Below are 22,953 nucleotides of genomic sequence, written 5' to 3'. Positions count from 1 at the left end.
GGAAAGGCTCTCATTGATGTTCGTGTCTGAGCGGGTGCCCTCCGTCAGGGGAGTTGCCCTTACCAAGTTTATGGACATCTCATGGTTTAGTGGCAATATCTCTTTGGTGCAGAGTGGCGCTCACACCGGTGTAGTTGTAAGGGGGCATGATGTGGCTTGGGAGGAACAGTTACCCGGCTGCAGATAGGTGAGAAGGACCTCTGATCTGGCTCAGGTACTTACCGAGTTACAGGCGTTGGCACGCTCTACTTTGGATAGGCTGCGGACGTCAGTGTTGAACACGTTCATCTTCTCCACCAGGGTGGTTAGGGCAGTCTCTGTGGCTTCTCCAACCTTCTCGTAAACGCCCTTACCCTATGAAGAAAAGGGGCCATCAAGAGATGAGCAGCGACAGGAGACTTCATGCATTGGCCACTCGTTGACCCGGCGCTATATCACCTCCCGAGCTCAATCTTACATTCAAATCCTCATTTCATTGACAATCATTCATTCAAACCCTCTTATCGCAATTTTAGTGAACCATTTGTTCTAACCTTGCTCTTAACCCCGACATTTATATCACGTCCGAGGCCGATATCACGCATGTAGTTTCTGTCCGAACTCGCACCATGCATTATATAGATTATATGGTCTGGTATCACATATGGAGCACTTCTCTAGTATTACACTGTGAGCTCAATCCTCTCCATGCTGCAAGGTTGTGCTGCAAAAGAGCCACCCCTTGCTTGCCCACCACTCATCTGTGCTGTCCCTTTGAAGGGGGTCTCACCTCTTCACCCTCCGCCTTTGTGCACCGCTTGCCTCCTGCTTTCTCTTCCCTCGCCTTGCCCTCTGGGTTGCTCTCCCTGCAGCCTGTCCCTTCCTGCGAGCATAACTTTCGGTTTTGTCCCCCGGGACATTTCTTGCAACCTGCTCCCACCAACCACCTTATTTACCTTCCGGCCGCACACAGGGAAGAGTGCTGCCACCTCTGCCATCGCTCTGCGATGCAGGTTCCCTTCACGCACTTAGATGGGATCCATCGCTGCAGGGTCCTTTCCTTTTTTTTTTTTTACTTTGCTTGTCCCCCGCTTTCGTTTTAAGGGAAGCAGGGGACACCCCCTAAGTGATATATTGTCAATCAAGGGGGATGGGGGACACCCCCAAAACCCCCGCTACACTTGATCGACATTGTTGGAATAGTTTTTCTTTTTTTTTACAATGCCGTATTTTTCCCCCGAAGTTTTATATGGATACCTGTCGAACAACACACTATTCTTTATATCAACTTACTGTCCATTATCACTTAAAAGGTGCATAGCTCATATCACGCTGCGATTTAATAACATAACTTTCTCTGCCTTTGATGTATGCATAACTTCGGGAAAGGATCCATATCAATTTCTCTGACTGATATCATACCCTTTGTGCCGGTATGATATTATAATGTTATATCACTTTTCTCCTTCTATCACACACATTGATAACCTACCATGGTTGATAACTCTCCATGGTCTGATACCACACACACATATAGTGATGGTCTGTCATTGAAACCTGTGTGGCAGAATGCCACACAGCTGATATTCTTATACCATGCCCCCCATCACAGCCCATGCATGTCTTTGGGGGTAGATTAAAGGAAGAGGGGTGGAAGGGGGTGCACAGCTTGTCTGTTTACCTCATTGAAATCCAGGGAGGAATCGTTGCACAAAGCACAAATGGTGGCCAATTCAACTAAGCCATCATACTGACCGCTGTTCACTTGTTTATCATTCTTCAGACTAAGAGAGAAAAGGAGATATGGGAGGAAGAGAAGCAGAAGGAGGAAGAAAGAGGTGAGCATTGATGGACAGACAGAGCACTGCAGAAGAAAAAGCATAGTATACTTGAGCAATCAGTGAAAGCAGCGAGAAAGCCACACAGGGGACGAGTTAGGAAACAGAGGACGATGCACTGAGAAAGATACAGTGAAGAAAAGAAAGTGTCAGTACTCTTGCTGAACTGGGAGAAGAGATCTGGGAGGATTCAAGAGATGCACAGAGAAACACGAAGAAAAGCACTGAGATTCAGAGAAAAGGACCCTTGTACAGATGGAATGGTGGCAGAGTACAGCACCAGCCTCTGGTAAGCGTGCGCTGTGTGCACCCCGCCGCCGGCATATATTTGTAACGTTTGTGCAACAAATTCAGTGCCGCAGTGGCTTAAACATTAAACAAACCAAGCCGCCGCCAGCAAGGACCTCGTATGACTAACGTTGCTAATATGTGCCGGCGGCGGCTGGACAACATTACAAGCCACCACCGGCAAATATTTACAATGTTAGAAAAACAAAATCAAAGCCGGCTGTGGCTAAATATCATGGCGTTAAATGGGTGGGACACATAGCCAAACTACATAAATCCATCCTCATATGTCATCTGCATTGAAAAGCATTACACACCCTCCTTCAAAGCCCCTATTTCAAGCTCTTATGTTAAAGCTCTTATTTTAATGACAATCATTTCGGCTTTAAAGGTAGCACTTTCAGCGCCACCAAATAGCCAAAACTAAAAGGTACTCAGAACAGGAAAGAAAAGTGAGAGAAGCGCTCTCAGCATAAAGAGAATAACACAGAGGAACAGTGAGAAAAAAGAAAGACCAACAAGAGAGGGAAAAGCACTGGATATCAAAACAGGGGCCAAAGTGCTCACGAATGACGTAAAAACACAAGTCAAAAGAACGAAAAATAAATCATGAAGGAAAAGAATGCCCAATGGGCAGAGAAGTAAAGAGAGACAGCAATTAGGCACACGGGGAGAAGCAATGTAGAATGGAGAGAGGGATTACATGGGTATTAGAAATAGAACCAGTTGAAACAAGACATTGTAACACAAAGAAAACACGAGTAACAAAAAAGAAAAGCACAAAAAACAGGGTTAGAAAAACACTGAGAAGTTGTGGGAGATAATTAATAAATTGGACATAAGAAAAAACAGAAACAGCACAGCGAAAGAAGAGGCAGAGAAGTTCACAGAAGGGTCAGGAAAAGTAAATCAATGGGGGTGAAATGCATGGTTACAAAAGAACAGTGTCAGAAAGAAGAGGGCAGAAGGTTCTCCAAGATGGCGGTACTTACACCTCTCCCTCGGGGGCGTAGGTGGAGCCAGTGATGCTGAATTCGTTCAAGGTGCAAACATCTCCATCGACCTTATCGAGAACGAACATCTGTGGACAGGAGACACCATGGATTAGAATGTGCACCAAAGGGGCGGACTCCCAAAGCCCGAAAGGGTCTCTGTGGGGGGGGGGGGGCATCTGTAGACGTGGCCACAGTATGATGGGCTGCAGACTGATCTGCTTTTGGGGTGCCATATGAACACGCAGTGAGATATGGGGAGATGTCAAAACCAACTTCCCAAGCTGTGTCTTTGGGAGGCTGGTTGTACATGAAGGCACATCAGGGTGGATTGGGGATACATATCAGTCCCGCAGTGTATTCTCTTTGGGGTACCAGCTGTCAATGAGCGAGCGGTAGTATGTGTGGGAATTATGCAGACCCCAAACCTTTGTTGGGTTACCCTATGTAAATTAGAATGGTTTTCTGTATCATGGCAAGCAGGGTAAGAAGTGAAATTTGGATTCCCATATAGGATCAATCAGATAATTGCAATGCTGGTCATTGGGTCTACGTTCCCAGCTCCGGGATCTGGCAAAACATGGCTCCCCAGATCTCAGATCCAGGAAATCAATTTGCACCTACAATTGCTTTTGTGGTTTTGAAGTGTTCTAAATGTTGCTGAAGCCAGGATTTGAACTCGCATCATTAGTACCAGATCAAGACATTTACCCACAGGACCACTTCAACAACTGGTCAGGAAACCTGTAAAACCGCTTGTGGGGATTGTGCTCTGCTGAACATATTTAAGTACAGCCTTCTAGCTTTAAAAGGTGCGCACCTTTTATACTTTGCTAGCAATAATATAGTAAACGTGTCAGTATTGGCTTATTTTCCATGTGTTCTTAAATCATCTTCTGAAAGAGTAATCACCCCCACGTCACTGGTGCGGTCCGACCGTAAATCTTTTCCATTTCCAGCACTGGATGACTGTCAGGTACACACACCATATTAGTTCAACATCAATAGGGTAATCTGCGGTTGCCGGATGGCCATGTGTTTGGGGCCAGTGTAGATCTAGGGACTTAGTAGTTCAGTACTATCTCCATTTCCCTTCAATATCAGCTGTCAGTTGTGGGATATTAGGAAAATACCAGTTGGTCAACAAGGCTGTAATAGTCGAATAGCACCTGGGCAGACAACTGATACCTGATGCGCAGCCCTTAAGTGAAAATTGAAAAGCCATTGGACCTTGGTAGGAGGCATTGGTTTGTGGGTTGTCAGTTAAGGATGGAATAAAGTGTAAAGCGGGGGCGTCTGGAGAGAACCGCAAGCAGACAGTGATCTTGAGATGCTGTTTCAGAAAAGAGATAAGATGGGGGCGAGGAGAGGTTTGCAGAGAGTGTGTGCACATTGCTAACAGTGTGGTGTTTTGTCAGCATGGGACACTGAGGGTTCCAGGGAGAACCGGCAGTAGATGCTGCGTTTGGCAGCAGGTAGCTCTGCACAGGTGTGCAGTGGGGTGTTGATGGATCTGCAGAGAGCCTGGGCCAAATGCTGCTTTTGGAGTTTGAAGTCAAAATGGTGGTGACAGAGAGCAAGGAAGCGTGTGCAGAGGGTCTGGGGTGGACAATGAATTTTCAGTTCAGAACATGGGTGCACTAGGACAGGGACATGTGTGCAGAGAGCCCCAAGTCATTGCCCCTCCACCCCAGGTGTGCTAGGCGCTGCTCTAGGGAAGGTGTGCGCGTATGCACAGGCTGCGGTTAGAGGTGCAGAGAGATCACTGGACACTTTGTCTATCTTACCCTGCAGACGGACATCTGGTTGGTGGTCAGGGTGCCGGTCTTGTCAGAGCAGATGACGGAGGTGCAACCCAGGGTCTCCACAGAGGGAAGACTCCTCACGATGGCGTTCTTCTTTGCCATACGACGGGTTCCGAGAGCCAAGCATGTGGTGATGACGGCGGGCAGACCTACAAGGGAAAGAGGCCAAACCAGTTACATGAGAGTTTCTCAGGAGAATCCAGCTTCCCATTAAGACGATATACATTCGGCTTCACGTCTTGAATTCATCTTAGCATAATTGCTATCTTGCCGGTCTACAACTTTCTGTCTGTCAAAGAGGGTTGCAAAGTGTATTCCTTGCCAAATCCAACAACTCAACAGTAGAGCCAGTATTTAATGGAGATGAGGGCATGTCTGATGGCCATTCTCTTATTTACACGATACCATGTCTTCCATTTTGTTCAGAGGGGCGTTTGGGTACACATACAAAACACGCGCTAGGACAACCAAGACCCTCTTAGAAGGGCTGGGCTTACCTTCGGGAATGGCAGCCACAGCCAGGGCGACGGCGATCTTGAAGTAGTAGACAGCTCCACGGAACCATGAGCCGCCATGGATGGGGTCGTTGAAGTGGCCAATGTTGATCATCCAGACAGCCACACAGATGAGGGAGATGACCTTGGACAGCTGCTCGCCAAACTCATCCAGCTTCTGCTGCAGTGGGGTCTTCTCCTGCTCTGTGGCAGCCATCTGGTCACGGATTTTTCCGATCTCAGTTCCAACCCCAGTGGCAATGACAACGCCAATGGCTTTGCCAGCACCCACATTGGTGCCCTAAGGGGAGAATTAGCCATCTGTTAAGTCCAATGAGCACCACCTGTGCTACTTGAGAAAACACAAATGACCTGCAAATTTTACATCACAAAACATGCACGCATTATTTGCGGTGGACGTGACAGTGCTGGTGACAAAACCTCTACGGTGGTGTGGGTGATCTTCTGGCAGTAATGTGTAGCCTCTGTGCCTTAATGCTTACAGTTTCTTCCTTATACAACATGCTTCTGCGAATGCATCGGCTCTACGTCATTTGTAAATTACCTATGTCAATAAGGTTGCACATGTAAATACTACAGAGTATGTACCAACGGGAATACTCTATGTGTAAATATCTTATGTCTGTAAATATTCTTATTATGATTCATGCCAAACCACTGTTTTCCATTGTTTCTTGTGGTAACCCTGTAATGCTTATTGCCTGCTTTCCAGCGCCCAGTTACCTACGGGTTTGGCGCGCTACAAATGCTAAATAAATAAATAAAAGTCCTGTGAAAGAGAGTGTGCAAATGCTGGTGATTGTTCAATTGTTGCTCTCTTTAATGGAGGACAACAGAAACCATGGATGTGTTGATGTTCTAATGACATCAGGAGGACAGTGAAAATACTAAGCAAGCTCGAGGGTTGCACTCGGTAAGCAAGAGCATTCTTTACGCAGGCGTCTTTCTGGTCTCAAGATCCTCCCTGAGACTCGTTACACTTGAGGGCCACTGGAGAGAGTAGCGGGGGATTCCCGGCAAGCCAGTACTTACGGAGAAAAGCATGTTTTTCTTGTCCTGATTGACAGCCCGGACATCAGGGACAGCTTCTGTGTGCTTGATGACAGAGACGGACTCACCTGAAGAAAAGCAAAGTATGGGGGTGTGAGAATTTAAGAGCAAGAGGCAAGGGGGAGCCCACATTACTGGATCAACTGCAAAACACAGGCATTTGGGGTAATCAACACAGGTTGAAGCCTTGTCATATGTGTGCAGCTTACAAACCATACATGTTGTGGTATATAGTGAAACCTTTCTATATTATCTTGTCTAACACCCAGCAAATGCATTTCAGAGTTGTATTTTAATAAAAACAGGTGAAATACTCTGATATGGAGTGCAGTTTTTGGGCTGGGGGATAGATTTATATCACAGGTACAACATAGAGGTGAAAATAGGTCTGGCTGGTGAATTCAGAGAGATTTGGAAGGTAGAGCGATGTTCGTTTTCAGGAAAATATAGCAGTGAAAAAATATAGCAGAGTTGTATTTGTAGGGTAAGCATAGGATTTCCATGACTGGACAGTATTTCTGATGTGAATTTGCCTAATCGTTTCCAGTTTTTCAGAGTTATTGTTCATTCGTGGAACTCCCCCCCCCCCACCTTCTCACACCCCTGCAAGCTGTTTTGACGTTTGTGTTCCTCTTTTTGTGTGAACGTACTTGCCGGTAACGATCACTTACCTGTCAAGATGGACTGGTCAATGCGCAGGGTGGTGGATTTAATGGTGATGAGACGGATGTCAGCAGGGACCTTGTCACCAACTATTGAGAGAGAGAGAGAGAGAGAGAGAGAGAGAGAGAGAGAGAGAGAGAGATCCGGATATGAGCAAGGGACAGACAAGGAAGAGACAGGAAGTTTGGTGAAAAGGAGCAAGGATACAGGGTAATACTGGGAGTGGTAGAGAGTGAACGAGCTCAAATGAGTGAGACAGACAGTAACCAGTGTGCAAATAAAACAGATAGGGCTTCGGGAAGACATAGGGATCAAGTCAGGGGGAAAGAAACAATGCTACACACTCAAACACACAGTGGAGCGAGAGATCATGGGTTTGAGAGAAAAACATGGGGTGAGAGTTGGAGTGATACATGAAGAGACGGGCAAGGCCTGGGAAGCTTTGCCGCGCCACCTCCTCTAGTCTATGATAGTGAGTTTTGCTTCCCCACCATGCACAGCTGTGGCAGCCTAGCCATTTGCAGGGTACTGTCGGAAAACACTGTTTGGAAACCAAAGCATCTAGAAGACTTTCAGGGTTTGTGCTGGGCCTCTCCATGCCTGTGGATTAGCAAAGGATAGCAACACTCATATAACATCCATCCATCCAACCAAGTGTGGTCTTGAGCTCCAGTACAGCCCGTCACCCCGTCTTCTGGCTTGGTGAAGCGAGGAAATGGCACACAGTAGATAGTACAATCCTCCCAAATATGGCCTTTTCACATGGTAAAAACCCTCTGCAAAACATCTATTCACCGTTGTTGAGTGTCATTCAAGATTGGAATCTCGGGCTTCAGCAGCGGCACCGTCGAGGAGGCCCCCAATCACGTATTTTAGGGGATGCAAAGACTTTCCTTTGCAAACGTGATCTTGAGCGGGATAGTGCAGCGAGTATCAGCATAGAGAATTGCTGAGTCAGCTGGAACATCTTAATCTCACTAAAACTATTAGTGTTTCATCTGGGCCGGTGTTGCCAAACCCATACCAGTGTCTTCCAACGCCAACCATTGTCATCGGACTAGTAACATTTTCAGAGCACCTGCAACATTCTCCCCAAACATTCTGACTTCATCGTAACATGGTTACCACTGTCTTTTCCTGTAGGATGTTCTCAGCAATGGTCATACATGTCACAGCTGCTTCACCATTGCGAAACCTGCACATTCATCTTCAAAGCTGCATCATCATTATTAAAATGGCAACCTTGATGTCCACTCACAGCAAGGGGTCTCCAACCTTTGGTGCTCCAGATGTTTTGGACTCCGACTCCCATCAGCCATAGCCAGCATAGTCAATGGCGAGGCATCATGGGAATTGCTGTATAAAACATTTGGACCCCCAGAGGTTGCGGACCCCTGACCTACAGCATAATCATCAAATCTAACTAACAGAATTGTTGTGAAATCCACAGCACCCTCAAACCCATTTCCTTTTCTTCAAGCTTACACCCTGATCTCTCACTTTGACATTAGTGGTTTGATCCCATTGCGTCACCAACACTTCCTACGAGCCCTTTACTGTCAAAATGATGTGTTTAAGATTCCAATGGGAACAGGACTGTTTGGGTCTGGCACTCCAGTTTTAGTCCATCTCCAACTTTGTCTTCTTCATGTCAAACTCTGCCAAAATGTGCCAATGTTTTGATAGGCCAGTCCACATCTGTGTATACCAGTAAGGACTGGTATAAACAGAGACATTTTCCCCTCACTGGACCAAAACCTTAACCCTCATTTTTAGTGCTCTTACTGCTCTGGATCTCCTGGGAAATTGAACTTAGTGAAAAATGTTGCCATTTGTATACAGATATGATTCAATTCTTGTGAAAGGAATGAATATGTTTGCTGCTTATTAATATGACAGGTTATTTATAACGTGCTTAATACCCAGAGGTTTCTTAGCGCGGATCCGGGAATCGACATCGTGGTGTACATTAGGAACCGATATGGCATCGGTTGGGGTTCATGAAGGCGGTGGACCCTCGCCTTGTGGTGGTGTGGGGGGATTGCTTGTGTCGGGACATCACTCGTGTATCCTCAGTGAAGCTGCCTCTTGAACAGGAAACAGCCCCAGAGGTGCCAGAACCCCCCACTCCCTCGACCAATCTGATAAGAACCTATAAATTGGTCGATCAAGGCGGCTATAAAGTTCTTATATGTGCACGAGTTAAACTTCTCTATCTGGACTTCTTTTTGGCAAACCTGTTCCTGTGGGATTCCCTGCCTCCTCCAGTCATCTTTCTTGGAACACTGGATCCCCTTGGAAGACCCTCCAGAGCCATTGGGGTAAATGTCGCCCCCTGTCTGTTTCTCTGAACTGTTTCTCAACATCTCCTGCCACACGGAGTCTTTTTTTCAAGTGTTTTTAATTAGGTGTCCTGTGCACCACCACCCCCCCCCAGACCCCCAATGTTCGAGTGCATGGTGTATATGTGAAGTGTGAGATACTACATAATTGGGAGTCTTGTCGTCAGATCTCTGCCCTTCTGTGGTTGGAAGAGCAGTGTGCAGAGCTGACCCCCTGGTCCCCATTAGTAATACAGTTATTGCACCTGTAGGGGCTGCCACGTGATCACTGGGGAATCCTGCACAGCTGCGCGCTGTTGTTGTCTACTCTGGAGTTGCACTGGGCCTTCTTGGCCTCCTCTGCGTTCAGTGATTGCACTCGTCTGTGTAGAGTAACAGTGTTAAAGCGCACCCTGTGATCTTGGGCAATTGCGTGCAGTTGTTCTGCGAAATGAGTAGGCCTTGCCATTTCCTCGCAAGTGGCGAGGCAGCACCTTGGCCTTCTTCGGGCCCTGTAACCCTACTCCTTAGCTCGCAGCCTGGCATGGCGGTGCGGTCACCCTGCTGCTTTGGGACGCGTGTCTTTTAATACCAGCATTAAGTGTCCCCGGGAGCCCAGGGCGGGCACAGCTGCTCCTCCGCACCCGGCCCCCACCCTCGCCTTTCTCGCTCGGCCTCCTGGAGGTATCCTTATTACCCAGTGTTCTCGGATTTCGCCCTCGCGAAAACACCGTAAGGTGACCTTACATGGCAAGGAGAGTCCGAAGGCGCCTTGCGCAGCGATACCCATGCGCGCCCGTCTCGCTTTTCTTTCCTGGCGGGGGTGGCTTGCACTCTCCCCTGCTCGCCCCCTGGCTTCTCTTAAGGGTACTAGTTGGTCAGCATTCAGCTCACCCCCCAGCAAAGCCCGAGGCGGAAGGAAGTGCTTGGAAAAACGGGGGAGTGAGCGAGAGGAAGAGATTTAGAAAAGGGTAGATGGGTGACATCGGGCGAGGAAAAGAGGGAAGAGACAGGGGTAGAGAGAGGAAGGAAGAGGGGAGGGGGCAGAGAGGCAGGGGCAGTTAGAGATGCGGTGAGTGGGGAAGAGAAGGGAGCGAGGGGAATCAGGGTAAATGCAAAGTGAGTGAGGCGAGACGAAAGGGGCGAATTGAGTAAGGAAATGGAGCAAGCGACAATGTTCGGTAACGGTGGAGCGAAAAGAAAGTTGGGGGGAGACAGGTGTAGTTAGGATTGTGAGCAAAGGAGTAGGGAGCGAAGAAGGAGAGCGGAGGAGGAGATGGGTGGGTGCAAGAGAGGGGCATGAGACGCAGAGGAGGGGGCTGTGTGTGGAGGGGGTGCTGTCCCTGGCATCCCTGGCAACCAGAGGCCAGCAGGCACCTGTCGCCGAGCAAGTGGAGCCACGGGGGAGGGGGCCGGGGCTCGAATGAAGCTCAAATGCCAGAGGCTCCTCTTTCCTCCTTCCAGGATATAAACAGCTTGCGCTGAGGGCGGCAGCTCGCCCCAGACACCTCTGATCCCTCGCACCCCCCCCTCCCCCTGCCACCAGTCCCAACACTTCCATCATTAGCTGCGTACAGAAAAACAAGAGAGGGGGTGACCCTCAGGCGCCGGGGGAATGCACCATACATGGGCTGTTCTCTCTCACGTGTTCCCATGTCTGGCACAGGACACACCCAGTCCTGCTTGCATTATTTGCAATGTGGTACATGTAGTTTTCATTTTACCGTTGTACGTGCAGGACTACAAATCCCACTTTGCAAAGAAGAAACGGACCTTAATGAACTTGTAAAGCTTTACCCTGAAAGCTGTGGGCGTTCTGTCAGATCTGGTAACGAGCAGGTATAGGACCAGTAGTTTCTTACCCTGCAGGGCCGTTTCCCTTGCTTTGCTGGCTGCCCTCAGCCTCCCTAATATAAGGCGAGCACGTTGCCCCTGAGCTACCCTCCTGAGACTGATCTTCGAAGCTCCTACCTAATCAGGACTTGATCTAACTTTGCAGCATTGTGGCCTTGCTGCACCCCAAGACTTCCCTGGCTTCTGAAAGCCCCTTGATGGGCGTCCGCCCAGAGACCAGAGACCCCCCGCTTTCAGTAGTTGGACAAGATAAGCTGTCCATCTTCCATCCTTGACCCTCTCCTGAAACGCTCACGTGCTCTGTAGGACATAGTGCAACTCCCCCCACTCCCCCCGTCAGGGTTGGTGCATGGTTTTAGGCCAGGCTGCCTCAAGTGAGATGTCCCTGTGCGGGGGGGGTGTGTGGGGATGGGGGGGTGGGGTGTGTGTGTGTGTGTGTGTGATAATATGGCCGCCCGGTCCTGGAGAAACGTCTAAATATAAATAAATAAATATATGAGCTGCAATCTGGCATCTAGGCTACCATATTACCCCCCCCCCCCCCACCCCATACGTGATTGTATTGTGTTGCTCTTTAAGGCTCTTTGGTCCTGTCCACAGCCCTTGACTATTACGCAAGGAGGCGTTCACACTGCGTCAATCACCGCCCCAGTGATCTGCACGTGCCAGCACCTTGTTTGAGCACATGGCGTCTTGTGCCCAAGCACCTGATGGTAATACTTTAGCAGTCTATCGGCGACTATCCCCTGCCATGTCCGATTTTCTGCCTATGCGTTTTACCTTTTCTGCTAGCATTATCCTCATGCTGTACTTATGTACCAGAAGATGATTTCCTTCCTTGTATGTGAACCAGATTCTAATTGCTCACTGCGCTGTCTAGTCAAAGGGTCGACAGTCAAAAGGTCGACAGGTCAAAATCATTTTTTTTTTTAGTTATATATTTTTTTTTAGGTTTTCGTTTAGGGAAAAAAAGTTGTTTTTAACAAAAAAAAGGGGGTTGGGGGGGACCCCTCCAAAAAAATAAAAAAATGTGAGAAAACAAAAAAAATCAAATTCGATCATTTGACCTGTCGACCTTTTGGTGTCGATCATTTCACCTGTCGACCATTTAGTTTCGATCATTTGACCTACAACCGCTCACTGCTCGAGGAACAGCAACACAAAGGTGTGCTCTACATCTCCAACGCACTGCTGCTAGGCCGCGCTTGCCCTTCTATGTGACTGATATAGCACACGTGAACCTCTGTATCTATGTATGTTCACCTTAACTTCAATGGCACAGTGCTTTTATGCTCATTTGGGCCTAGTGTGCACTCTACAGAACCTCACACATCAATACACTTAACTACATCAGTACCAAGGCCAATGTCTTTCATCTATCTCTGCTTGGGCAAGTCAGCCTACTTTCAGGGGCGATGCCCTTACACAGAGCTTCCGACCCAATTCTCAGAAGGGACACCAGTGCCTGCCGCGGGGCCCGGTCGCCCGGCTTCTAGTCCCACACCTCGCCTAGTGGTTCTCTCAAATAGGCGAGCCTCCAGCCTTCTTTCGCCCTCCACTCATAAGCCGGATTCATCCAGAAATGAGCACCTCGGCCCAAGACTATGTCCAAAATGGCTGCCCAAGCTTGGACCTCCCATCCTACTTTCAATGTGTCTGCTTCTAGCCGTTGGGCGGTCGATTGCATCCCATTTCACTGCACACATCCATCTCATGCTATGCTGTCATCAGAACTCACCAGACACCTCCACAATGTCACCAGGGACAATCTCCCTGGCTTTGATCCTCTGCACTGACTTCCGGTCACTGCGGTAGACTTTGCCCATCTCAGGCTCATACTCCTTCAGAGCCTCGATGGCATCTTCTGCATTCCTTTCCTGTGGGAGGCAAGAGGGAAAGAGGTTACAGGGGATAGGCTCAGTTCCCAGGAGGCAAGGAAGTGTGTGTGATGTCACAGAGGCCAGGCTGATGCAAGGGGAGAATGTTTAGAGTTTCAGGGTTGAGAGTGCCACCAAGCATACGGCACAGTGGGGCGGAAAGGGAGGCGCGCGCGGCGGGGCACTTACCTGCCAGACACCGACAACAGCATTAGCGATGAGGATAAGAAGGATGACGAAAGGCTCGACGAAGGCTGTTACTGTCTCTTCACCTTCCTCAAACCAGGCAAGCACCTGTCCAGAGAGAGAGAAATAAACAGAGACTTCATTTATTTGCAATCTATATTATGCAGATATCCAAGGAGATCACTTCAAATGTAGGTAAAGAGACCGGCTGTGTGGGTGGGACAAATGTGTCAGTTTCACAACTGATCTCTGACCCCAGCAGGTGAAATGGTTTGGCCTCTGTTACAATTAACCAATCAGCCTCCAGCAAAAAAGGTCTCTGTTGCAGCTAGGAAAAAATGCAACTGTTATGCCTAGGCCGAGAAACTGGTGTCAGATGACATCTCTGCAGACAAGCAGATCATTTCTGGTAACTTGAAGCTATAAGAATCTGCACCTGCATGTCAACACTGCACTGAGTAATTTTACAGAATGTTTGCTTTTTGGCTATCTCATATTGGCAACTCCTTCCTGTGGGGTGCACCTTTTTGCACAAGCTTTGCTTCTTTTCCTTGCATCTTGTACAATGAGACTTGGCGCCAGATTGCCAAAGATTTGGACTGGTGCTAAAAGGTGAGCAAATGCTTGGATAATACAAAATGGAGCAAACAGATTTTGTCACAATCCACATTATCTGAACACATTTTAACATGGGCAAAAATGAATCGGGGTGTTTTGGTGTACTGTGTTTGCTGCACAGCATACGCCACAATGTGTCTACTACATTTCTTTTTATGTTATCTGGCGCACATCATGAATAAAAGAGCCTGCTCATCTTTTCATCCGGATGAAAACGTTTTAGATAATACCTACTGGGGCTAAACCGTTTTGCACCGTTCGCTGTTAACAAAGCAGCAACATTGGTGCTAAATTCATTTGCTCTGCTTTTTTTGCGCAATTACAAATCTTTGATGATCTGGCCCCAGGAGTCGAATCAATGGTTCGAACTTGTGCACAAACCTTTTCACGGGACACGTTTTTGTCCCTCATCACAAAGCACAACCTTTTTCCCCATTAACACATTCTATGCCTAAAGACTCGACTTTCGTGTGAACGTTTCCATGGGCTTGTTCCGGATTTGCATATTAGGGGATCGGGGTGAAGCAAAGGAGGCGGTGGCTGGACTGTTGCACATGAATCGTACTCCCCGGCATCGCTCTGAGCGACCATCTTTCTTTGTGGTCAGAGGCCACTCCATGCTTCCAAGCGCTGGAATCTTGGCTAACTGCTTTGCAATGGCATTTCCGTCTTGACCTAATTGTGATTGGTTATTTATAACGCACTTAATGTTTCGGATCAAACCTGTGTTGATCCGCGTTGTCTCGCTTCCAAGGCGAGCACGTTGCCCCTGAGCTATCCTCCCGGGCCTTCCTGAGGTAGCCCTTCGGCTCACGTACTGTGATCCCCACACAACCCTGCCAAAGGGTCTCCACCTCGAGCTGCCTCTGACACACAGCTCTGCCGTTGCACCTCTGCCCAGATCTGCACCCGGACCTGCTGTGCCAAGTGTGTAACCCACGGTTGCACGGGTAGGGTTACACTTAGTGAGAGAAAGGGTCCAGCTGTCGCCCTGCCATGGATATGTCAACAAACAGCCCTCGAAGAAAATTCCGACAGAAACAGCGAGAGGGCTTTTGTCCGAGTGAAAAAGATAAGGGAACTGGGCAAGGGGACAGAGAGCAGGGCTGAGGAGGGCGAGCGAGGAAGGGGAGTAGAGGCTGTAATGGGACAAGAATCAGAGGGAAGGGGTGCACAGCGAATAAGAATGCGGAAGCGTGCGTGTGACCAGGGCTGTTGCTAGGTCTGGAAAAGACCCGGGGCTACGCTAATGTCGGAACTGTCAGGACTTGGGGCTAGCTAGCCTTTTGGTTGTAGCTCCTGGGATTCTATTCGGGGCTACAGCCAAAAGACCAGGGGCTATAGCCCCCTTAATCCCCTCCTCCCCCCCATAGCAACGCCTGTGCGTGTGACTATCAGGCCTACGGAAGTGCGCGAGTGGTGATTGTGCGGGCAGTCAGTGGTAAGGTGAAGGTGGGTGTGCGAGAGAGTCAAAAAGGAGGCAGGAAGGCGCAGGTGCCTCAGTGAGGTGGGTGGGGGGTGTATATGTGCCTACACACACCTGTGAGGGTCACCCGGCACACCTTCCCTTTGCCGCTTCTCAGAGAGGAGGCCATTAGGATTCGCGTTGCGGCTAAAATGTGTTTCCATAGTGATACATCTTGGCAACGTGAACGGCAGACACCAACAGGAGATTATTTCCAAATTATGCGCACCGAAATGAAATATGTATTTCCTCGCAGGGACCACATTTCCGACGTGTTGTTGTGTGTACTCACAAGAGAGCACGCAAAGTAGCGTGAGATACACTGTATATACTTGAACGGGTTGTGCTTGTGAATGCAATTGTGAGGAGTGCCCTAGTATTGGAAAGTGTGTGCGTGTAAAAGAATATTTGAGTATGAAAAAGGGCGTGGGCATGTTTTGAATGGTGTTCGTGTGAGAGAAGGCATGTCAGTGGGACAGCAAAGGGTGTGTGTGTGTAAAAAGCACTGAAGAGTATATAGTGTGGACGTCTGTATGCGTGTCGGTGTGTGAGGCCTTGCATGAGTGCGACAGGAGCTGTATGCGAGTGGAACAGCGCGTGCTAAGGGACATGTGTGGATGAGAGAATGTGAGAGCGTGAGACGGCGTGCGAGAGCACAGGTGCAAGCGAGCAGGAGACCGCTTCAATGCGTGAGATCTAGTTTCTGAATGTCAGATCACAGGGTGTTCCTTGTGAATTTCTGAATGTTGTCATCCATCTGGGGATTAAGCCGCCACTTTCCGAAACGGGGCTTGAGGCGGCGAAAGGTTGTGACGCACTTGTGAATTCTGGCCTGAGATAAGAGAAGTGAGGACAAAGGGCCCCTCTGCCTTCGCTGCGCGCTCTGATTATCCCATGCCAGGCCCAAGCTCTCGGGCGAGGCTTTGGCGAGACACTCTAGCGGGAGACGGGGCCATAAGGATCAGCTGATGCCTCCACCATGGCAGAGCTTAGCACTCACAAAACACAAAACGGGCCAAATCAAAATATGAACACCCCACGAGTGTGCATGCTTATTTTCCGGCAGCAGCTCTCGTTGTATTAGCTGTACTTGGGGGAGTTTACTTTTGTTGTTTGCGTGGGTGAAGTGGAACAATGAATGTGTGACAGCTGATAGTCCAGTTTTGGTGGAGGTTACTGCGTCCTGAATGATAGGCACAGATAAACGCAGCGGGAACATTAACTTCTTGAGTTATCTTCGTTTTTTTGTTTTAAGGTCCTCGGTACTTGCACTTGTTAGGCTGCGCCAGACACTTCTAATGACCCTCCCCCAACTATTTGTGTGCCTCGTTGGGGCCCCCCACGAATTATTTCACTGTTTTCCAATGTCGCAGTCGTACAGTGGGGGATATCAGGGGCACACACTTCTCCCACTCAGCCCTCTACACGCACACGCACGCACGCACGCACACACACACATCTTAGAACGAGTGGAGAATAGCAACACCCTTTTCTCACGTTTCGGATCTCTTCCCAAATGAGCCACTGCTGCTCGCCTTCCAGAGAACTGGGGGTGCCTTTACTTATGGTACGCGATGTCATGGGAGGAGGGGGGGGAGCGATCTCTGTATTGCCCTTTGAGGATCTCAGCAAAGCAATATTTCTTCTGACCTGTACAATGGCCCCGATTGGACATGCCTAGATTAATATTTTAGAGGCTACTGCTGAAAAGTGTGTGTATTCTCCATTTCAAGTCTATGCAAGACTTCAGTGGTCTTCAAAATGTGGCGTTGCCCCTTCCCCTCCCCACGCCCTCCCTACTGGACCCCAAAGGATGTCTGCGGGGGTAGGTTGGGCACAAGGTTTTTCTTTAAATAGAAGGACCCAACACATAAATACACGTTTTCCGGTACTATTCCCTGCAGGCAAAACATCTACGAGAGGTGCTGTAGCTTTAGCCCGAGCAGCCAATACAGGCATCTGCAGATCTTGACCCAAGCTGATAATGGGGCATAGCACTGGGGCGGCGCGCATGCAGAGCAGCAGAGGTTCGAATCCCGGATCCGCCCGGCCTTAGAAACCGAACTCAGGTAGGCATTAGGCGTGTTATAAAAAATAATTAAATACATTTTAAAAAGTCTTAGGCATTATAAAAATAAACAATTACATAAATAATTCTTAGGCAGTGCCATTAGTTTGTTGGGCGGAGTATCAAGTGTGACCCACTCTGCCCAAGCTGTTTTTCAGGAGCACTGTCCTGCCTAGCAAGACATGCCTCCTTCACTGGTACCCTCGGCACCCAGCTGAAATATCAGTCATGGCATTAAGACCATTTAATGAATTTCTTTTCTACCCATGAAACTAGACGGGGAAAGAAAAGGATAGGGCGAGGCACAGAGAGACTTTAATTTTGGAGAACATGTCTTTATGAGTCACCAAGTGCACACGTTCGACTAATATGGCACCCTGCACCTTCACCGAGATCAGACACAGTAAAAAAAAGCATTGGCAATGCCAATAGTTTTGGCGTTTACTGTTCTTTGCATTTTGTGTTCATAGGCACCAGGGTGCAAGGAGGAGAGTGCAAAGTTTTAAAGGAGGATGCAATGTGGGGTGCAGGTGTGCAATGGAATGAGAAGGGGAATAGAGCAATGGAGGAAGCCATCTGTAGCGGGTGGCCACGCACAGGGGAGAGAGCGACAGCGCGCATGGGTGAGTGAGGGAGAAAGCGACAATGCATGCAGACAAGAGAGAGAGCACGACAGTGCACACAGGGAGAGAGCGACAGTGCGCACGGGTCAACTCAGCTATCCCCCTGATCGTGTTATGATCAGAGACTACATCAAAAAAAACATAATGAAACACTCTGATATCTATTTTGAGCATACTTTGTGGGTTCCTGGAGGTATTTAACTATTTCACTATAACTAGTTGCACCACAGCCTTTCGGGGCACGTGCACCCTGGGCAGACACACCAACCCACTCAGCTATCTTCCCTGTATCAATAAAACATGTGTCCTGCAGACTGCAGGGTTAAAGATGGTTTCAGGTGCATGTACCCAATTAGCAGTCCTATTGTGGCGTGCACCTGTAACATGCACTCGTGTGTGACACACCCAGCATTACTCCACTTATCAGGCAGACCAGGATTTAAATGCTTAATGTGCAGGCCACGTGCAGAGCGATCTTTGCGTGCGTGAGCCCATTGCACGACCCTTCCCCAATTTGAGCATGTGACCTCGACGTAAGCCAAAGAGGGCAGAAAGATGAAAAGACTCAGGACCCAGAGGGCACCTCTGGGTATGGGCGACGCTAAAGGGGGTTCAGTCACCTGCGGAAGCCCGCGAGCTGCCCAGTCGTGCAACTGCCCCTGCCCTGTGCACACGCCCAGCCAGCTCACTCCTGCACACTGTTTTCTCACGTTTGTGAGTTTGTTTTTTCCTCACTCAAGTGCATCTCCGCCCAACAACCAATACATATCGAGTGCTGTCTCGGAGAGGATCTTTCACCTCTTCCTTCCTTTGTGATGTAAATGTTTTGCGCAAGTGCCCCGAAGCACTTTCGTCACTATATGGCGCTATATGAAACCCTAAATTGCATTTAAAATATGTCTATAGCCCCTAACAACGTACAGTGCTCCACTGCTTCTGTAAATTGCGTTTGGGGTAAATAAATACACACAATTAAAATTAAAAGAAACGCGGTTATGTAGAAATGGACAAAACGCCAGGGAAAGAAAAATACAGAGAAAAGTACAGCATCTGGGGTGTTAATGAAAAAAGGGAACAAGCAATTGGGGGCAAATGTTCCCTTTGTTCTACATAAATACATAGCACCCCCGTGACCAGGGGTGCACGGGTGTAGGGCGACACATGTTTGTTTCGCAGCGCTGGGAGGTTGTGCCAGTCATGCCAGCACACTGCCCTACTCAGCCACCGCACAGGACATTCCAGCCACCCCACTATGGTAGCAGCTGGCAGTACTGGCACAGCAGGAAGGGTGGCGCTGGCAGTAGAAAGGCCGCCAGAGTACCAGCCGACCAGGCGCAGCTCACTAGTTTAGAAAGCAGAACTGCACGTGCATGGACACGAGTAAGTATGATGCGGGCATTGCTTCAGCTCTGCAGGGGAAGGCACACAGCTGGCACATGCAGGGCTCTGAGGAGCTCGGCATGCCCCCCCCTTTCTTCTGGTATACATCCAAGATGGGGTGCACTGGCATGCACATGCGTGCCAGGTCACCTACTCATTTAGTCTTAGCCACAGCCTGGCACATTACTTCGATTGTTGAGACACAGTCTCCAGTGAAATCAGGGGGGCACCCGGCACAGAGAGGGCAAGCACAGCACCCCCGAGAGCAGGAGTGCCCGCCCTGACTTCCGGCCTGCGGAAGGTCCTGCGGACACGCGGAGCAGTAACGATGGCGTCTGCATTTGTCCATCACGGCACTATATGCGGAAGACACTTCAGCCGGAGACAGTCAAAAGGTTCCTGTCGCCACTAGAGAGAGAGGAAACTGATAAGGAGGATGACGTGTTTAAAGAAGGTTTTGGTGTCTCATTTCGAGACAAAACTAATAAGTTATTTTGGTTGGGTATTGGTAGATGGCGCATCTGCCATGGGGGTGGGGGGGGGTGCGTACGTCAGCCCCAATGAGCCAATGGGAGTTGCAGCTGCAACCACACGTACGTTGAGAAGGATGGCTGGAGCAGTGGGCGGGGGCAATGGCGGACGGCAAGACTCTGCCCTGCCTTTGCACTGGCATATATTTGGGCCCTGGCACTTGTGCGTCTACAAAGTAAGCACTAAAAAGAGCGCAGCAGGCCGACTGTTCCTCGCAGGAAGCTGAAACAGGGGGCGCAGCAGTGCGGACTTCCCGCCAGAGCCCCGATCTGTCCTTCCCTTTTCTTTGTTCCTTCTCCCAGACCCTCTTCTTCTTTCCTTTCTTCTCACTAGCTCCCCCCCTCTCTTTGTCTCACTGTATTTTCCTACGTTGCTATCATTGTTTGACTTTCTTTCATCTTCCCGCCTGGCTCCTTTGCTCATTGCAAACCCTCTAGCCTTCTCGCAACACATCCACGTGGCCTGACACCCAGAACCAGTCTCCTTCTCCGACCTCGATGGATAGTGGAGTCAGATTCGGCATCTGGGGCTGTACCCAGGCTTCATCTTTTCTCCTGGTGGGGGTTGTGATGGGGCAGGGCCGGGCCTGCCACCTGCGACTCTTCAGATGTTTTGGACTACAACTTCCATCAGCCCTAGCCAGCCTAGTAAATAGTGAGGACTCATGGGAGTTTGCTGTAAAAATATCAGGTATCAGAGCGTTGACAGGCAGGGGCAGCCAGCGACCAGTCCGCATGGCCGCCAAAGACAGTTTTGTTTGGGCTCCGTTGTGCCATTAACCTCTGGCCAGACCTGTTCGGGGCGCAGAGTAACTGCTGCAGCGCGCTCTGCAAGTGCTGCAGCGGGCAACCTGCCAATGTGTGGGGTAACGCAGGGCTTGCATGCTGCCACTCGGCGTAGTTAATGTGGCCCGGGAGCCCATTTGAAGGCGTGTTATGTTTTAAGTTGTGCACAAAGCTCACGATGCACAGAGCTAGGGCTTGGAATGTGAACTGGGGGCCAGGACCTCGATGTCAAAAGGCCATTAATTTTCTATACGTTTCTTGATCACTTATTTTTATGAATATGGCCCATGCATTTTCAATGCACAGTGTCAGTTGCTGAGATTCTTGTGCAAGGACTGTAGGTTCCGACTCCTCACCCTATATATTTGGAGTCTGTGTGAATGGCACCATGTGGGTCAGGGGAGAGTTGATATCGCTTGTGTGCCAGTCTGCTCCCATTCTTGGACTGCTAGGTTCGGTAGTCCTGCTCATGCCGGACCCTCGTGCACATCAGAGCCAGTGACTACAATACCCTGCTAGGCCTCAGATCTCGTTGGCAGCACGGTCCCAAGATGTTTAGTTTATTTATTTATTTATAAGAGCACACCTAACCCTGGGGTATCTGGGCTGGGGTATCTGAGCAGCCTCGCACGCCGCTGCTGTGGTTAAAACACCCAGAACCCCACAGCAACTGCCCACATCCCACGCCCCCACTACTCCCCCAACCCCGCCTCCGAATCACGTGTAACTCATGAATGTCTTTAAGTTCACACTTACGAATGAGATGCAGGCGGCCAGCAGCAGGATCCGCACCAGCAGGTCTTCAAACTGTTCTGCCACCAGTTCCCACAAGGTTTTGCCTGGGGAGGGAAGGCGAGAGGGGGCTAAGAACGGGCAGGCTCCGCGCGCACGCGCACAGACGCCACAATAAGTCACAGTCGCCCACAGCCAATTGGACGTGCACATACCTTTAACAGGGAGACCTAAAGCACATCCCCACAGCACTAAACAACACCAAGTTACGGAATGCACACAACTGCTTCGAAGAAGACACACACACCCTCAATTCAATGAACACACTACAATTGCAAAGCTGCCAAGTACCCCAGGCTTCAAGTCCCTATATATATATGCATATTGTGATATATCGTTTTTTATTTTGAAAAACACCACATTATTTTCGTTTTACAAACACAGTTACAGTCCAGCTAAGTTGCTACGTGTTCGCCCTTTGCACATTCCACACAATCTGGAAAGCCACTTTTAAACACACGTTCGTATGTCCAGGTGATTTTCTGTGTTCTACGCAAGAGGCTGCGGTGCCGCCTCCCTTCCGATAAGTCACGGGAGAGACTTGCTTTTCGGGGGCTCTGAATGGTTACTTGTCAGCCTGGGTCACTGCAGAAGAAAAGAGAACACCCGAGCCCCTCCTCTTCCTCACTCCTGCTAGAGCTGGGATAGGCCCCCCAGGTACCCCTGCTCCGAAGCTCCTGTGACACGTACCCAAGCCATGAGGACCCACACAGGAGCTCTGAAGCAGGCACACGGGTGTCCCCAACCCTTGAGATCAAACACACCCCCAACCCCGGAGAAAGTGCAAATACATGAACACTCACAAAGCACACCTTCACATGCAACTCTGGGAAAACTACACACACACACACATCTCCAGACTTGGAGAATCCCCCATCCGCATCTCTAATCAAAATAACACAGGCCTCGCCAACCCTACAGAACACAAGCACACACCCACAACCCTCCATCGGAACGTCAAGCATCGCCAGCCCTTTAGTACACTTACCATCAGCAACGAGAACACAGCATCCCCCTCAGCCTAGAGAAAACACAGGCATCCACAGCCCCGGGGAAGATGCTCATGAAAGCCCCCCCCTGAACAAATAGCATACACACAGGGGTGGACTGGGAACTAAAAGAGGCCCTGGAAATAATTACTGGGGACCAAAAGAGGCCCTGGAAATAAAGTTCAAAGTGGCCCCATATGACACATTTTCAGCAAGCCCAATGCATTTCCTATGAGAACATTTGGAAATACCACACAAAAGAGGCCCAGGGTGCAGAGGCCCACCGGGAAATCTCCAGAGTTCCCTATGGGCCAGTCCAGCCCTGCATACACAC

The 22,953-nt window shown here is 49.3% G+C and overlaps 1 protein-coding gene across 3 annotated transcripts in view; it reads right to left on the bottom strand.

The window, feature by feature from the left end:
- ATP2A1 (ATPase sarcoplasmic/endoplasmic reticulum Ca2+ transporting 1) overlaps positions 1–22,953 on the bottom strand; it is a 48,185-nt gene that overhangs the window by 16,298 nt on the left and 8,934 nt on the right. For all 3 annotated transcript variants that reach the window (XM_069652184.1, XM_069652183.1, XM_069652185.1), the window contains exons 3-12: positions 21,595–21,677; positions 13,372–13,476; positions 13,044–13,182; positions 7,139–7,219; positions 6,450–6,535; positions 5,400–5,697; positions 4,885–5,051; positions 3,098–3,186; positions 1,661–1,763; positions 223–354 (exon numbers count right to left, since the gene is read on the bottom strand). In XM_069652184.1, the coding sequence (XP_069508285.1) occupies positions 223–354; positions 1,661–1,763; positions 3,098–3,186; positions 4,885–5,051; positions 5,400–5,697; positions 6,450–6,535; positions 7,139–7,219; positions 13,044–13,182; positions 13,372–13,476; positions 21,595–21,677 (1,283 nt within the window). The remainder of the gene's footprint in view (positions 1–222; positions 355–1,660; positions 1,764–3,097; positions 3,187–4,884; positions 5,052–5,399; positions 5,698–6,449; positions 6,536–7,138; positions 7,220–13,043; positions 13,183–13,371; positions 13,477–21,594; positions 21,678–22,953) is intronic.

Source organism: Ambystoma mexicanum, chromosome 3p (assembly GCF_040938575.1).
Source record: "Ambystoma mexicanum isolate Mex_15411 chromosome 3p, UKY_AmexF1_1, whole genome shotgun sequence".
Classification (NCBI taxonomy): domain Eukaryota; kingdom Metazoa; phylum Chordata; class Amphibia; order Caudata; family Ambystomatidae; genus Ambystoma; species Ambystoma mexicanum.
Note: the sequence above shows the minus strand (reverse complement) of the source record. Positions and strands in the feature narration are given on the sequence as shown.